General features: G+C 41.4%; 1 protein-coding gene across 1 annotated transcript; it reads left to right on the top strand.

The window, feature by feature from the left end:
* The first annotated feature begins 465 nt into the window (after positions 1–465).
* On the top strand, positions 466–13,919 carry si:ch211-197l9.2 (uncharacterized). Its single transcript, XM_059333063.1, has 9 exons — positions 466–1,170; positions 2,731–2,955; positions 4,284–4,442; positions 7,263–7,334; positions 7,409–8,518; positions 9,616–9,735; positions 11,483–11,508; positions 11,589–12,756; positions 13,474–13,919. Exons 1-9 carry the CDS (start codon positions 577–579, stop codon positions 13,627–13,629), a joined length of 3,630 nt encoding a protein of 1,209 aa, XP_059189046.1. The 5' UTR covers positions 466–576; the 3' UTR covers positions 13,630–13,919.
* The last annotated feature ends 1,241 nt before the right edge of the window (positions 13,920–15,160 follow it).

Raw genomic sequence — 15,160 nt, forward strand, 5'->3', positions numbered from 1 at the left:
ATGATTTTCAAAATAAAAACGCTGTAAAAACTGCTAAAAATGTAAAAACTACTAAAAAGTAATTTAAGTCAATTGATTCTACTCAATGATTCCTGTTTCAGGAGTATTCATAAATAAGAGTTTATATAAGTTTCATCTTATCAATCTTACATGCATTAAGATGTGATAATGATAGGTGAATGTTGTTTTCATGGACCGCTCTTCGCTTTGATAAAATACTTTTGTAATAATTCTTTTGACGCTAAAATCAGTCTTCAAAACGAAAGTCTAGTATCTGTATTATCTGTATTTTGATATTGATTTAAAATTAATTGAAGTTTAACGAATGAATTTTATTTTGGAATTTCTGCCCGGAAGTCATGACCAAGCCAGCAGGTCACTTTGTGCCCTCTTTCTCTGAGCGCATTTTGGCAAAGTTTCAGTCTTCAGGATGGAGAGCGAGCAGCCGGGTGAGCTGTGAGTTGTGGACTTCATATATTTGTAAAAACATCATGATCATCTTGAACTGAAAAGCTGACCTTTTTTTCAACCACTACTTTTTTTTTTAAGAAATAGAAGAAAAGAAAGAAACTCGTGATGAACAGAGATGGAGACAAGGGCGCAAAGACTGCGCTCCGGAGCCAGAAACAGCCCCGGGCGCAGCAGCAGGTTTCTGCCCAGAAGAAGAAGAAAGACCCGGCTTCTAAAGACTCTCAGGCCGGTCAGTGCGACTCCGGGAAGGAGGGGAAATCTGCGGGGAAACGACCGGGGAAAGTGGCACCAGGTGTCCCGGTGGAGGGCCCCGGCACGCAGAGGAAACTCTCCGATGCCAGCAACACCTCAGAGGACTTGAGCAAAGACTCCGGCTGCCTGTCCGGGAAAGTGTCCTCCTCAGACAGCAGCTCAGAAATATCCGACTGCCCCTCGGAGGGCAACAATAAGCAGGACTCTCCGAACTGCGACAATGATTTAAGCTGGATAGACGCGGGAGCTTATTTGAGCCCAGACAGCGAGGGGAAAGGTGAAGGCCAGCCGTGCGTAAAGACACCGAGGCAGCAGCCCGATGCGGCTGCAGCGGGACTCAGTTTGTTCAACTCTTCAGGGGCGTTTATGGATCTCATGATGGGAGACACGACCGAAGACCTTGTCAGGGAGGTGGACGATTTGAGATCAGAGAACGAGTATTTGAAAGTAAGTTTAATTGAGTTTTATTCAATTTGTTTTATTTATTCTAAGATTTTATTTTTGCACGATATCCAGGTGGTTTCTATATAATTCCACACATTTTTATGTGGTTTTCCGTGTGTTTTTTCTTTGTGAGATCTATAAGAGGACCCAGAACACCAGAGCCGATTTTCTGTAAATACTCTTGTCAGTCTTCATTAGAGAGTTAAGCACATGTGAGGGGAAGCTCTCATGCAAAAATCGAAAGTCAAAACTTACACAAATGTGTCTGTTGCACCATTAGTAGGGTTTTCATGTTATTTTGTGCTTTGTCTCCCATTCCCATTTATTCTATTTCAGTGTGAAAAATAAGACCATCAAACACAAACACTGTCCTTTTATTGGTGAAATTAAAAATAAGAAATGACTCTATAATTCAAAATTGTCCATCTATTTATCAGTAATTCTGTGTTTATGTGAGTGATGCCCTCCACTCAATCTGTAAGACTCGTCTCAGTATCAGTAGGTCCTGATATTCACTGAATGTCAGCATTATGTTTTGACAGGGAGAAAAATGAATTAGGAATTTAAAAAAAAAGTGGAAAATAAACTAACCAGAAGGTCTGATCCGAAGGTTTATTTTGCTTATTGGTATTTAAAGGGATCCTCCACACTGAAAAAAAATCAAATAATTTGTTGCTCATCAATTGCTTAATTGTCTTGAATGTTAAGCTGCAGTGAATTCTATGTAAAATAAATAAATAAATAAAATAAAATTGAAAATATACACATGTAATATAAAGGCAACTCTCTTTTTTACTGTAAAGATTTAAATGTAATGTAAAAAAGGAAACAAAAAGAAAATTAGAAAGAAATCGTAAAAAAAAAAAAAAAACCTGTAAAAAGCCTGCCAGCAAAAGTTGCCAAACACTTACTGTCATATTTTTTTTTTAACTTAAGTTACTCTACAGATATATATCTTTCAAATACAGATATTAACTATTTACTATCCACATTTTTAAAATAAATTATCTGTAAAAATGAAAATGGTTATTTACTGATATTTGATAGTAAGTGTTTTGCTGACAGACTTTTTACAGTTTTTTTGTTTGTTCTTTTTTTATAGTGCACATGTTTAGTTGCAACAATTATTATGGGACTATATAAAAACACTGGATCCTATATTCCATGACTGGGCAGCAGTTTTCATTTGGGCATAACTGGTCATTTTCTCAGACTTTATAGAGTTCGCACCAGGACCACAGAAGACATTTAAACAACTGAGTATTCCTGAAATCTGGAACTTTAGGCGTTTTCCAGCCTCGAAATGATTGGAAGCTGTATTTATACCCATACATAATTTGACACTGGGGTCACAGGACTTCTTAACATTCTTATAATATATAATGTAAGTGGAAAAAAGTTTCTGGACCTACTTTGAGCCTGAGGTGCAATAATGAATAACATTGCTCTTCTTTAAAGTAAAAAAAATAATGTTTATTACATATAGATTCCTTTCACAGAAGAATAGTTCTATAATGTAAAGGAAAATTAAAGGATTTTGTATTTCTGTGCTGTTTGTTGCAGGATGAGGTGGAGGAGCTTCGCTGCGAGATGCTGGAAATGCGCGACATGTTCCAGGAGGAGGAGGTGTACCAGCTGCAGGAGCTGCGGCTGCAGCTGGAGCAGGCCAACAAGACCTGTCGCATCCTGCAGTACCGCCTCCGCAAGGCCGAGCGCCGCAGCATCCGGGTGGCTCAGACGGGACAGGTGGACGGGGAGCTGGTCCGCAGCTTGGAGCATGACATAAAGGTCAGAGGTCATTACAGCTCCTCCTGCATCATGTGGGCTTGTTAAAACGTGCTCACCACCAACAAACAGCACATTTTTCTAAATTGACGTTTGACTGAATCACTGCTTTTCCAGTTGGCAACATCAAAGTGATGGTTTCTGGTATTCCAGCAAAGCCTTTTCTCATTTCAGAGACTGTTTTGCTCGAACGCACTGCAGGACTGTAATCAGTCGACAGCAGCCTGACTCACGACTGATCGCTGCGCTGTAAAACACTTCCTGCTGTGCGTCAGGACCACAAAAATTTCATTAGCTGGAAATGTCTTCATCATGCATCCTGTTTATATTTTTGTCATACCACGGTGTAATTATGTGGTGAGCCATTCTCCATCAGTAGGAATCATAAAAAGCACAGTAAACTTTATCAGAATCACGGCAGCTCGAACACTCTGCTGTTAAATGAGACTCTGTTGTGGCAGCCAGACTCTTTCTAAGAGCCGGGGTGTGTGTGGTGGTGTAGGATTCCCAGCAGTCTCACCCCCGCACACACACTCTCTCCGTCAGCCCCTCACACACTCATATGGTGAATTCCTGTCACAAGCATTTCTGCAAAGTCTCTTTTACAACTCTGGGAAGGAGTTGAAATTGAGGCCAAAAGATTTTCTCTACAGCACTTTGTCTGATTAGAGTCAGAGATCCAGAGCCTGTCTGAAGTGACTGTTTGATCAAATGACTACAAAGAGGTGCAAAGCAAGACACAAAACAAGACAAAATGAGATGCAAAATGACTAGAAAGGCATACAATATACAGAGAGATACTAAAATACTACAAAGGAATAAAAAATACCATTAAAAGAGGCAAAATGAACAAAATGGGAAGCAAAATGACCAAAAAGAGACACATAAAGAATGGAAAGAAATTACAAAATAAGAGGCACAAAATGGCCAAAAAGAGAAGCAAATTTACAAAAAAGAAATGCAAAATGACCAAAAGAGAAGCACAATTTTACCAAAAAAGAAAAGGAATACGACCAGAAAAGAGATACAGAGCTACCACAAAGAGATGCAAAACAACCGAAAAGAGAAGAAAAATTACCAAAAAGGGAAGCAAAATTGTCAAAGAGTTGCAAAACAACCAAAGGCACAAAACTACCACAAAGATATCTAAAAACTGAAACACAGAGATGCAAAACCATGACAATAACAAGTTGTTTCATGTGTCTTTAAATCTCTTGGCCTACTGTAATGTATGAGGGGTGTGTGCCCTTTTGTCTCTTCTCAGGGGACCATAGTCTCATAATCCGCCCATGATTGGAGATACACTAACATATTGTTGGTTTTGTTCACAGGTTGCAAAGAGCGTGTCCCTGCGGCTGTACAACGAGCTGGAGGCGGTGCAGAAGAAGAACTCCCAGTTGGAGTGGGAGAACGAGGCGCTGCGTGAGAAGACACAAGAACTGGAAGTGTCCAAGCAGGTTTTACAGGCGGAGGTGGAGAAAAGCAGAGAGGTGACACACTAAAACTAAACAAAAAATAGTTTAGCTGTTAATTCACTTGAATGTTTGAGGGAGGGGAGATATACATATCTGGAGGGGATCTTAAATAAATCTGTTTACTGGGTCAAGATATTCAGCTTAAATCTTGACAGAAACACAAGCTGCTGCCACCGACCCCCTTTACAAGCCTCCATCCCTCCAGTCAGGATTCCTCCCTCCGCACAGCTGCACCCATCCCGGCCAGTTGTCCCCCTCATCCCTCAGTCACCCTGCAGTCAGGTGACACATGACCCGGGTGCAGATCAATGATATGAGAGGAGGGCACGGCCAGCAGCTGCCTGGTGCCGGAGCAGGGTGAAGCAGCCTGGTATGCTGAGGCCTGAACTTCAGGCACAGCTGATGTCCTCACACAGAAGAGGGAGAGAGATTACAGAAATAGACTCGCTTTCTCTCTTTCTGCTCCTATTAAGCCTGGCTAAATCGGGATCAGTGTGCATTATGGCATTGAAATTGGTGTTTGTGTGCCGACACACTGACCTACAGCCGTCGTGCACGTGCTTTTATCAAACGGTGGCTACCACACCCCGACAGAGACCGAGTCTCCAGTCCACCTTCTTATTCTCCTGCCTCGATGGCTCCTGTGATAACGGCCGCGCTCCTTAGTGACACGTGCTTGCTTTAATCCAGGATTCGGTGCTTTGGCATGAAGTCAGTCTGGCCCACTCATCGGAGGCAGCTGCTAGTCCCTTTGATCCCAACAGGGAAATCCACTTAGATTACCTAATCTAGGGACACAAAAACACAGTGTAGATGGATGTGAAGGAAGATGAACATTTCAGAGACTCTCACTGGACTGGACTGTCTGTGACCCTGTTTGTGGGAAGCTGGATGGTAATTTATTACCGTCAGGTCACATTCTAGCTGATGGAATCATAGTTGAAGACTAAACCCGTGCTTTAATTTTGAAAAGCAACGCAAATTATGGCTATTTCTCAGTTCAAGACATGCAGACCCTTCATCTCCATCATGCATGTTTACTTTTATCACATTTTAGGTCCACTGACCTCAAACTGGAGACACTTCGATCTCTCCTCCTCTAGCCTGCAGAAGATGACTATTATTAACACTGTGACATCCTGTCTAGTGTGGAGGAGCGAGACAATGCTGCCAGACAGAAGCTTACATTCCTGTCATGCTCAGACTTACAAATAAACTCACTCATGTAGAGAAGGGAAGAAAAGTTCTGATCATATCACACCATGGACAGTTACTGTGTTTTAAGAAACTCTGGAATAAGCAAAGCAGCACGATGAGCACTTTAAATCATGACATTTTCAAACTGACCTATAAATAAACATGCAATATGAAATAGTGTGAATAGCAGAGTCGCGTTACTGAAAATACACTCATAAATACCATCTAGTGTAAATAATTACGCTAATTGTTTCGCAGAATATTTAGTCTACATATAAGGACTACGCAGCTGGAGGATGAATGTCTGAAGGGTAATAGGACTACAGAAAGTTTGACCTAAATTATATAGTTATTTTAGGGAATAGTTTGGGGAAATACACTCCTTTGCCTTCTTGTAACTTTCTGGGCAATATGAAGCTAAAGCCAGCAGCCAGCTTAGCCTGAAAACAGGAAGAAACAGCGAGCCTGGCTCTGTCCAAAGTCAACAACCAGCACCTTTTAAAACTCACTAACAAAACATATTTCATCTTGTTTGTTTAAACTATTTAAAAAGTTTTTGTTCAACAAGACTCCAGAAATGTCCCTGCACAGGAGCAAGACGCAGTCTACCGTACGTCCTCGTAAAACCCCTAAATTAACATAATAGACAAACAAGATTTAAGATCTTAATGAGGGAGCTTTAGAGGAGCTGGCAGTGCCGGAATGTAACTAAGTACATTAACTTAAGTACAATTTAGAGGTACGTGTACTGAAGTATTTCCATTTATATAACTTTATGCTTCTACTTTAGTACAGTTTGAGGCAAATATCGTACTTTTTAGTCCACTACATTTAGCTGACAGCTTTAGTTACTTTTCAGGTCAAGATTTAACATAAAAAAACATGATCAATTTAAAGTGATTAGACATTTCTTCATTAATTAAACCTCATAACAGTATATTAAATAATTAAAATTAGACCTACCTCTTTTAATAACCCACCTAACATAATTAAAACGATGCTCACATAAATGCATCAATAATAATAATCTAATAACATATTTGGAATATATAAAACAATCTGATAATGAGTACTTTTACTTTTGATATTTTAAGTACATTTTAATGCTGATACTTTTTTACTTTTACTTCAGTAAATTTTGAATTCAGGACTTTTATTTGTAGTGGATTAATTTCACAGTATGGTATTAGTACTTTTACTGAAGTAAGGGTTCTGAATACTTCTTCCACTTCTGTGTGCTGGCAGAATTTTAACTGTATGAAGGATTTTAGTCATGCGACACTTTAAATGATCAGCTAAGCAAACGTTAGCTAGGCTCCCGCCCCTGTACCAAACAGCATCAGAGAAACAAAGATTTTTAACATGAAATTGATTTATTCAGTGTTTTTATCAGTTTAAATAACCTGGTCCATGTTTTGGAGAGGAAGAAGTGTCTATGGATAATTCAGCTCCTAAAAAAAAAAAAAATCCTGGGAGAAGCTAACTTTGTTCCTTATTTTTACTATTGCTTTAATTGACACACTGCACATTTGAGTTAAAATAATTGTGGCATATAAAAAAAAATCACATGGCTTTTTTGACTGTTTTTGCATGCACTGCACCTTCTATAAACCTCTTTGCCATGTTTTTATCCCTCAGAGCACACTGAAGAAGAGAAGCATCCGCTCAACAGCCAGCAGAGCTGAGAAGAGGCTCTCTCAGCAGATTGAGGTTTGTTAGTTGTAAGTCAAGTCTAAATTCAAATGTCGTCAGAATAAAACTCATTGTTGTGTGTTCGCCTGTAGGATGACAGCGCTGATCTCAGGTGCCAACTCCACTTTGCCAAAGAGGAATCAGCCCTCATGTGCAAGAAGCTCACCAAGTTAGTGTCCGAGAGCGAAAGCATGCGCGAAGAGCTGGCCAAATACCGCTCAGCCTATGGCGATATAGATGCCACCCAATCGCCTGAGGGCAAACAAAACTCCGCCCACGCCAGAGAGGCAGAGGTCAAAGTTCACCTGAAGCTGGTGGAAGAGGAGGCCACACTCCTGAGCCGGCGCATCGTAGAGCTGGAGGTGGAGAACCGGGGACTGCGAGCAGAAATGAGCGACCTGAGGGAGAAAATGGGAAGAGGAGGCGGTGAAGAGGAAGAGGAAGAGAATCGGGAAGTGTTGGAGGAAAATCTGTCAGCTTCCACAGACAGAGAGGGAAGTTTGAAGAACCGATGCAAGATGCAAGAGAAGGGTCACGACGAGGATGCAGAGAAAGGTAGAAGTGATGTTGAGACTTCATCACAGACTGACGGGATGATCACTGCCTGTCGAGAGGGTCCTGTGGGCGGTGAGTGGGACCCTTCAGACAGTCATGAGAGTTATAACAACAGGAAACCTGACAGAGCTCTCAAAGGAATGATGGTGAAAGACTTTGAAACTATTCTAGCTCTCAGAGATCATTCCTGCATCTTGAGTTCAGCCATCCAGCTCCTGACGACGCCGACAAAAAACGGCCACCGCTCATCTACCTCATGTGCTGGAACCTCTACGGCAGAGGTGGACTTGAATGGCAAGGCACGTAAGAGTTTCCCAGCAGGGCCATTAAGTGAGGCGTTGGAGCTTCTGCAGGCCATGCTGCTGGCTTTCATTGGGAGGGTGGAGACGCTTCTGACAGGAGAAGATTTAGGAAAACTCTCCGTGCACAAGGAGTCCTGCACTTTCTCCTGCAAAGATCTTAATAAGCAGGAGTGTGTAGAAGACCTTTGCACTTCGGAAATGAAGGAGAGAGAAAATCAAATGAGATCCTTCCAATCGGACCTCACCAACAGCTGCAGGGACCCAAAAATGCGACTGTCCTTGCAGATTCTGTGGATCCTGCATCAGTGGTGTCAAGTTAAAAGACCCGGGCTGGATGGAGAAGAGGTAAAAAATCAAGTTGTTTGTAGCTTTTTAAGAGTAAGATTCAAGCCCTTTCAATCATGTTCAAGGAACCTAAACCAAAATTTCAGAGACTCTCAAAGTCTTTATCATCATCTCTTCCTCTCCTTGTAGACTGTGCTGTGGCTGCCCACTACACCTAAACAGCAACAGCATTCCCAACCATTATGCATACATGCAATGATGCAGTACGTTTTAAAATTAACATGGCAATTACCCAGCGTTGGACTTTCTCAAGGTTTTAAAACAACAGTCAGCCATGTTTCTAAAGTGGTATATTCACTGTTCTTCAGGAGCTGATTAGCAGCTTCATAGCTAGCATGCAAGCGCAATATCCAAGGTCAGAGGACGCATCCTCATGACGTCATGGAGCGGAGTGGAAAAAAGCCCACCAAAGTCCGCTCTGCATCTGGTGTTAGACACCCGGACACAACAAACAAATATGGCGATGGGATAATATTATTTCAAATAATAAAATACTTTTGGTTTACATAAGTGATTGTCAAATAAAACACAAGATTATGAAAATCAAGCATCTTTAAAAGACTATAATGGTTAAAATAAAGCATTTTAAGAGGACATTTTAATTTAAAAAAAACATTTGCTCGTAGCACTCTGAAGAGTAGCTGTAATAGTTTACGGGGTAAATTTATGGAATAGTTTGGATGAAGAGATTAAACAGAGTACTATAAAATCCATTTAAGAAACTGTATATAAAGAAACATGGAAAATATAGTAGTATGGAACAGAATGTTTGCCTTTTAATGTATATGTTTATTTTTAATGTAGATGTGTATATAATGTAAAATTGACAGATTTATATATGGTTGTTCAGAAATGTAAAGTAGATGTGAATCTATGTTGACAGATGTATAAAAGCATAACGTTTGGGGTAAATAGGAAACAATAAGATGTAAGATGTAAAATATGTAGCAGGTTAATGAGTTACACTTGTTTTCAGGCATTTCATTTCAATGTTTGGAGTATTTTTTATTTTCTATTTTTGTGGAATTATACATTTTCCAAACTCTCAAGACTTTGCAAAAACCCTGTAAATATACCTGGATTTTGTTTTTCTTCAGGTGAAAGACAAAAGCCTGTCCGTGCTGCAGGAGTTGTTGAAAGACGTGGGTGCAGAGCTTCGGGATGAGCAGATTGAAATAGACAGTGAAGCTCGGGCCACGCAGGGCCGGGCAGCTGAGGTAAGGACGCTGTTTACCCCTCTGGCATGTGTCTCTCCTGCTGTGTGTGAGGCTGTGCAATACAGCGGGAAGTCCTGCTGATGATCCGTCTCCCTGGCCGTACGTCCTCCTGACACTCAACAGGCATCATGAAAAGACTCATGCCAGAGTATTTAGGCTAATCTCTTGCAGGGGCTGCAGCCAAACAGGGCAGGCATGTTCAAATCTGCTGCATGAAAACACACAGCTCGTGGTCTAGATTTGGTGCATGAATGGAAATTCTTCAAGACATAACAGCTCCTTCACAATTGTTTCCACCTAGTGCAAACAGAATGTTTAAATGCACATCAGATAAGAAATGTAATCTAACATTTGAGTTGCTGCCACTGAACTGTTGTCCTTTGCACAGCATGACTTAAGATCTGCTTTGAAGGGTCGGATTTATTTCTTTAATGGCTGTTTTTCCTCCTTATTCCACTGGCTAGACTGTAATCCCTCTGAGGCACATTTAATATGCGATGATAAAATAAGAGTTAAGCCAGAGGTATAGGAGATGTGCATGTCTTCAGAAATTAATGGTACACTTCTACAAGATTCAATACAGAGCAAATTAAATTATGCATTTTTGGAAGCCGGCCCAGAAGAAACTTCACCATGGGTGCAAATGAGAATGAATCTATGTGATTTTTGCATTGGATTTTGGATCATTGCAGAAAATCAGCTCTGTGGCAAACACATATGTTTAGACGTTTGTTCAGCAGGATAATCTTCACAAATGAACACTCTTTTATGATGTTTGAAGCGATAATGCAGTCGACAGAAGTAATAACCTAACGTTATGCTATAGCAAACTACACCACGGTTGCATGACTTGAACATCACTACTGTTAGCTTCAGACGGTCTCCGACAAGCTAACCAGCCCTTTGACGAGCTAGCAAAACTGTAGCCAAATGAATAGTTTATTAACCTAATCTACAATCTACAAGATTTTGCGAGAGCACTGAAAAACACGACTAGAGGCTGTGAGGCGGACGAGTGAGACAGTTGCTGTCTGTGTCCGGCGTGATGACATTTAATGTCCCCGACAACCACCTCAGCCTCATTTAGCCACTTGCTAGCAAAAAAACTTTTACAATTCACAAGTTGGGGTATTTACTAACGTATTTTATGTCATACAAAGAAATTCAAACATCTCTTCAGCTCGTGTTTCAGGCATCTAACCACCAACACATTCAAAATCCTCACTGAATTTGAGAGGTTAGACCCCAGGGGGCTAAAATGCTAACTTACTTCCTGGTTCAAGAACTCATTCCTGGCGTGCCATATACCATGCTTGATTTAGGAGCCAAACACATCATCTACGATGGCGCCATCAGAAGTCTATGAGAAAATTACACTTCAGTTCTCACTTGGTTTATTAGGTCAATTAACATTTTCCTCGTGAGTTTATGGTCTTAATCGCTAGTTTCAAGTCTTGATCAATACGGCATTTAGATACAGCACATTTAGAGGAAAATAGCTGATAAAGCAGGGTATGCTTTGCTTGATGGTGGAGCTGGATGAAAAATCAATGACTAAAGTCTGCAGGGATTATCATCAGGGGACCATGAAAGTCTGTACAAAATGTCACATCAATATATAAAGTAGTTGCTAAGATATTTTTGTCCGGACCAAAGATGGGAATCTGCAGGCCGACATTGTAACTATATTTATACTATGTTCAGTGATCATTATGTGGCTAATCTGTTTTCCTCTTTTTCCTCCCAGTGTGTCTTTCACGATGAAGCTGACAGGTGAGTGTTTCAAGCGTTTCCATCATGTCCATCTTGTTCCTTTAGTCACTGAGGTCATAATTCACCATCTGTTTTCACAGAATGTGCAGCTCAAAAGTGAAAAGACTTCGACGACAGTTTTCTCCACACGGCTGTAAGAGGAAGAACTGGTGTTATCTGGGCCAGGAGGCTTCCCAGCTGGACCGAGAAGACCCCGTTAAGACGTGGGACCATCTTATCATGCCGCTTAGCTTCCCTGATCTCGACTTTGAGCAGATGTCCATGGAGAGAAGCCACACAGCCCCAGAGAAGTCGGCCTTTCGCATCTACTACAGCCCCCCGTCAGCTCGCAGAGTCCAGCTGGCTCAGCTGAAGCAAAGCCCCGTCGCAGACAGAGAGTCTGTCAACTCTGGCTCTCCCTGGTGCACGCCGCCGACCTCCTTCTCTCCGCTCTGTCTGGGCTCGGCTGCCAACCTCAGCGACGACATGAAGGAGATGACGGCCAGCTGGAAGCAGACGGCACACGGCAGGGGGAGATTACAGCAGCGGTGGGTGGACGTGGTCTGCTCAGGTACTCAGACCCACATGAAGCCACAGATGGTGAGCATTGGTCTGCAGACAGAGGGGACAGTCACTGTGAGAAACAGTCCGTCCAGAGTCCTGAGCACCTCCCTGGTCTCGGCCCGCTCCCACCACATCTCCACCTCACTGGACGGGGTATCAGGCAGAGTCGAGAGGTCCAGATCCACCACCTCCTCGCCTAAACTCTACCGGAGACACTCTGCGTCCATTGCGTCCTTTGCCCCCTCATCCACCAATCTGAGCTCCTCCTCCTCGTCTTCATCCACCTCCAGAGATCGAGCCCTGTGGAACCTGAACCACCAGAGTCACACCGGCCTCGCTTGGACCCGACAAACCAGTCAAAGAGTCGCTGCAGGACAGACCCACAGCTCCCTGAGCGGCAACAAGCCTCCCAGCAAACCCGCGGGAGCCAACCGGTATGGCATGGTGACGGAGTTCCTGCGCAGGGTGAGCGGCCGGGGAGAGAAACCGGTACCGGGGTCAGGGCAGAAGACGAAGAACGGTCTGAAGAACCTGGAGCGGGTTCCAACGAGGCCTCCCGCCGCTCCGCTGCACAGGAACGACAGCGTGACGAGGATCGTCAACCAGAGGTTCATGAAGCAGAGAGAGGAGGCTGGCCGGGCCCAGAGAGAGGAGAAGAGTCCCAACAACAGCCTCCGACACAGCCCGGGCTCCGCCCCCGCAGAGGTGAGAGCACCAGACAAGATGTCTGCCTGATACCTGAGAAACACCAGCAGCTGATCCACTGTGTTATCAAAGAAGCACAACAGATACACCATCAGTGTCAGTTTGATGAAGCTCATAGTAACCCTTTTTCAACATATTTCTATTTTTATATTTGACTTTCCCAGAACACTGATACAGCTACACACAGGGAAACATTTTTTAAAACTAAACGTGAGCTGTAGAGCTGCAATAAAAAGTCACTTAAAAAATTTGGAGTTATTCATTAAAGGTATAAACAACTTTTTCACATTGTTGAAAAATGTAAGATTAAGAAAGTTCTATTTTTCATTCATAACTCTTTAGTTATTTTAGTTGATAATTTAAAATAAGTGCAGATCTACTCAAGCAAACAGAAACAATAACTTTAACAAAAAAAGTTAATTTAAGTTCAGAATTTTTTGTTAAATTTATGATATTTTATCAAAGCAGTCAGAAAAAAAATATTTGCATTATATGTCAGCAATCGTTCTGCTTTATTTTGTATCATTGTAAATGGGATATTTTGGGGTTTTGTACTGTTGGTTAGACAAAACAACCAATGAATAATGAATGAATAATAGAAATGATTTGATACTGAAAATCACTGTTAGTTACAGATACATACACGGGTATTGTGCAGTGAAGCTTTATTGATTGTTTTAAGTGTCTGTCTCATCTCGTTCTTCTCTTTCTGTCCAGGATGGAAACTACGACTGCAGCTCCAGCAGCACTTTGACCTTCTGCTTTGCCCGTCCGTCTCGCTCCTCCCAGAGACAAACATCCCACCAGAGCAAACTCCACCGACACAGATACTCGCCTCCAGCGAGCACGGCTGCAGACTCCAACTGTGACTGAACAGCTGAGAGAAATGTAAACTGCTGCAGGATGGTTGAACTGGGAGAACTGGTAGACTGTATGTACGATGTTTAGACTTTATAGCTCAGTCCTTAAGTTTTCTTTTGGTGCAATTTCATATTTTACAGATGATTCAGTCACAAAAAGGTTAAATTTAATTAATAATCACAATGTTAAACTTTATGTAAAACAGATTTTTCACTCTATATTGTAAACTGCTAATTAACTTTATATCATCTTTGTAGTATTTTGTAGAGAATAACCTCATGTTTTATCGAATAAAGATCTATAACAGGATGTATTGTGATCTTGGATTCACAGTCACACCTCAGCCTGAAATCTGATTTTACTCTCCAGTAAACAGGGGCTGCAGGCTGTTACGTCACATGCTCAAAAAAGAAAAAGTAACTGCTAAGTAGTTAATAAGATCAGATTTCCTCGCCTGTCAGGAGCCTGATCCTCCTCTCGCTCTCTCTGAGTCACTCTTCACTTTCTCTGTCACTGACAAACTGCAGCCAGCACATCACAGTTTAGTCTTTTGTTTTGTTATTTTATAAAATACCTGGATGTTAAAATGCTGATTCACTGGAAGCTCAGATTTTCTTGGAGCCGGTCAGCTGAAATACTTCATCTCCTCTCTGTGGCGACTGGCAGCTGACCGGCTGTGGTCAAGGTCGTCACACAATCACATCGTGTCACATTTCAGCTCGACACACATGTTCGTCCTCTACTGTAACATGTAAAACACACACACACACACACAACAATGTGGGTTACCTCCCAGTGGAGGGTCTTCAGTTCACTGTAACCCAGTTTCACAAGACTATTGAAAAGGTGGGAAAAACACACAGAAAACAGGACAGGAAACCTTTGTGAGGGAGGTAAAAAAAAAAAAAAAAACACTTTACAAATGTAATATTCAAGAATAATTATTAACTGGTATGAATTAGTAATCATACAAGAAATGGGCATGACTCTTAAAAAACATTTTAACGGGGAAAATACATTTCCTGCTGTGCACTTTAGTGAATATACTGTACATTATTAGTTAAATAAGGTTTGAGCGATTTCCAAACAGGCAAAGTGCCCCCTTGAACCCAAAGGTCACAGATACATTGTCAATTGTTTTTAGGATTTCCAGGGAATTCATTTTACCACTACTGTGACTTCCGGTGCGCGCCGGAAGTTTCGCACATAGCTGTTACTAATGGCGACCCCCAGTAAACGCTTCAGGAAAATTGTGGATAAAATATTAAAAAAATATTTCAAGAGTAAAGTCAGTTAAACTGTAATATCATTAATGCCACTATACTTTCTTAAACTTAATACTATTAATTTGTACTTTATTAATCCAGGAGGATAAATTTTAGTGTTACATATAAATGAAAAAGAATAGAAAAATAAAACAAATAATGAAATGCAGAAAATCATGCAGAATCAGTGCAAAACTGCAGTACTGCAAAGGAAAAGTTATTCATTTATTGTTTGATAGCGGACAATATTAGTTTATTTTTTGATATACAAGACTTTA

Source organism: Centropristis striata, chromosome 5, assembly GCF_030273125.1.
Source record: "Centropristis striata isolate RG_2023a ecotype Rhode Island chromosome 5, C.striata_1.0, whole genome shotgun sequence".
In the NCBI taxonomy this organism is placed as follows: domain Eukaryota; kingdom Metazoa; phylum Chordata; class Actinopteri; order Perciformes; family Serranidae; genus Centropristis; species Centropristis striata.

Bases quoted from the DNA above. Each gene is read 5' to 3' on its own strand.
- si:ch211-197l9.2 (XM_059333063.1), top strand. From the start codon at position 577: ATGAACAGAGATGGAGACAAGGGCGCAAAGACTGCGCTCCGGAGCCAG. The intron at 1,171-2,730 runs GTAAGTTTAATT...TGTTTGTTGCAG, and splicing joins CAGAGAACGAGTATTTGAAA to GATGAGGTGGAGGAGCTTCG. The intron at 7,335-7,408 runs GTTTGTTAGTTG...GTTCGCCTGTAG, and splicing joins GGCTCTCTCAGCAGATTGAG to GATGACAGCGCTGATCTCAG.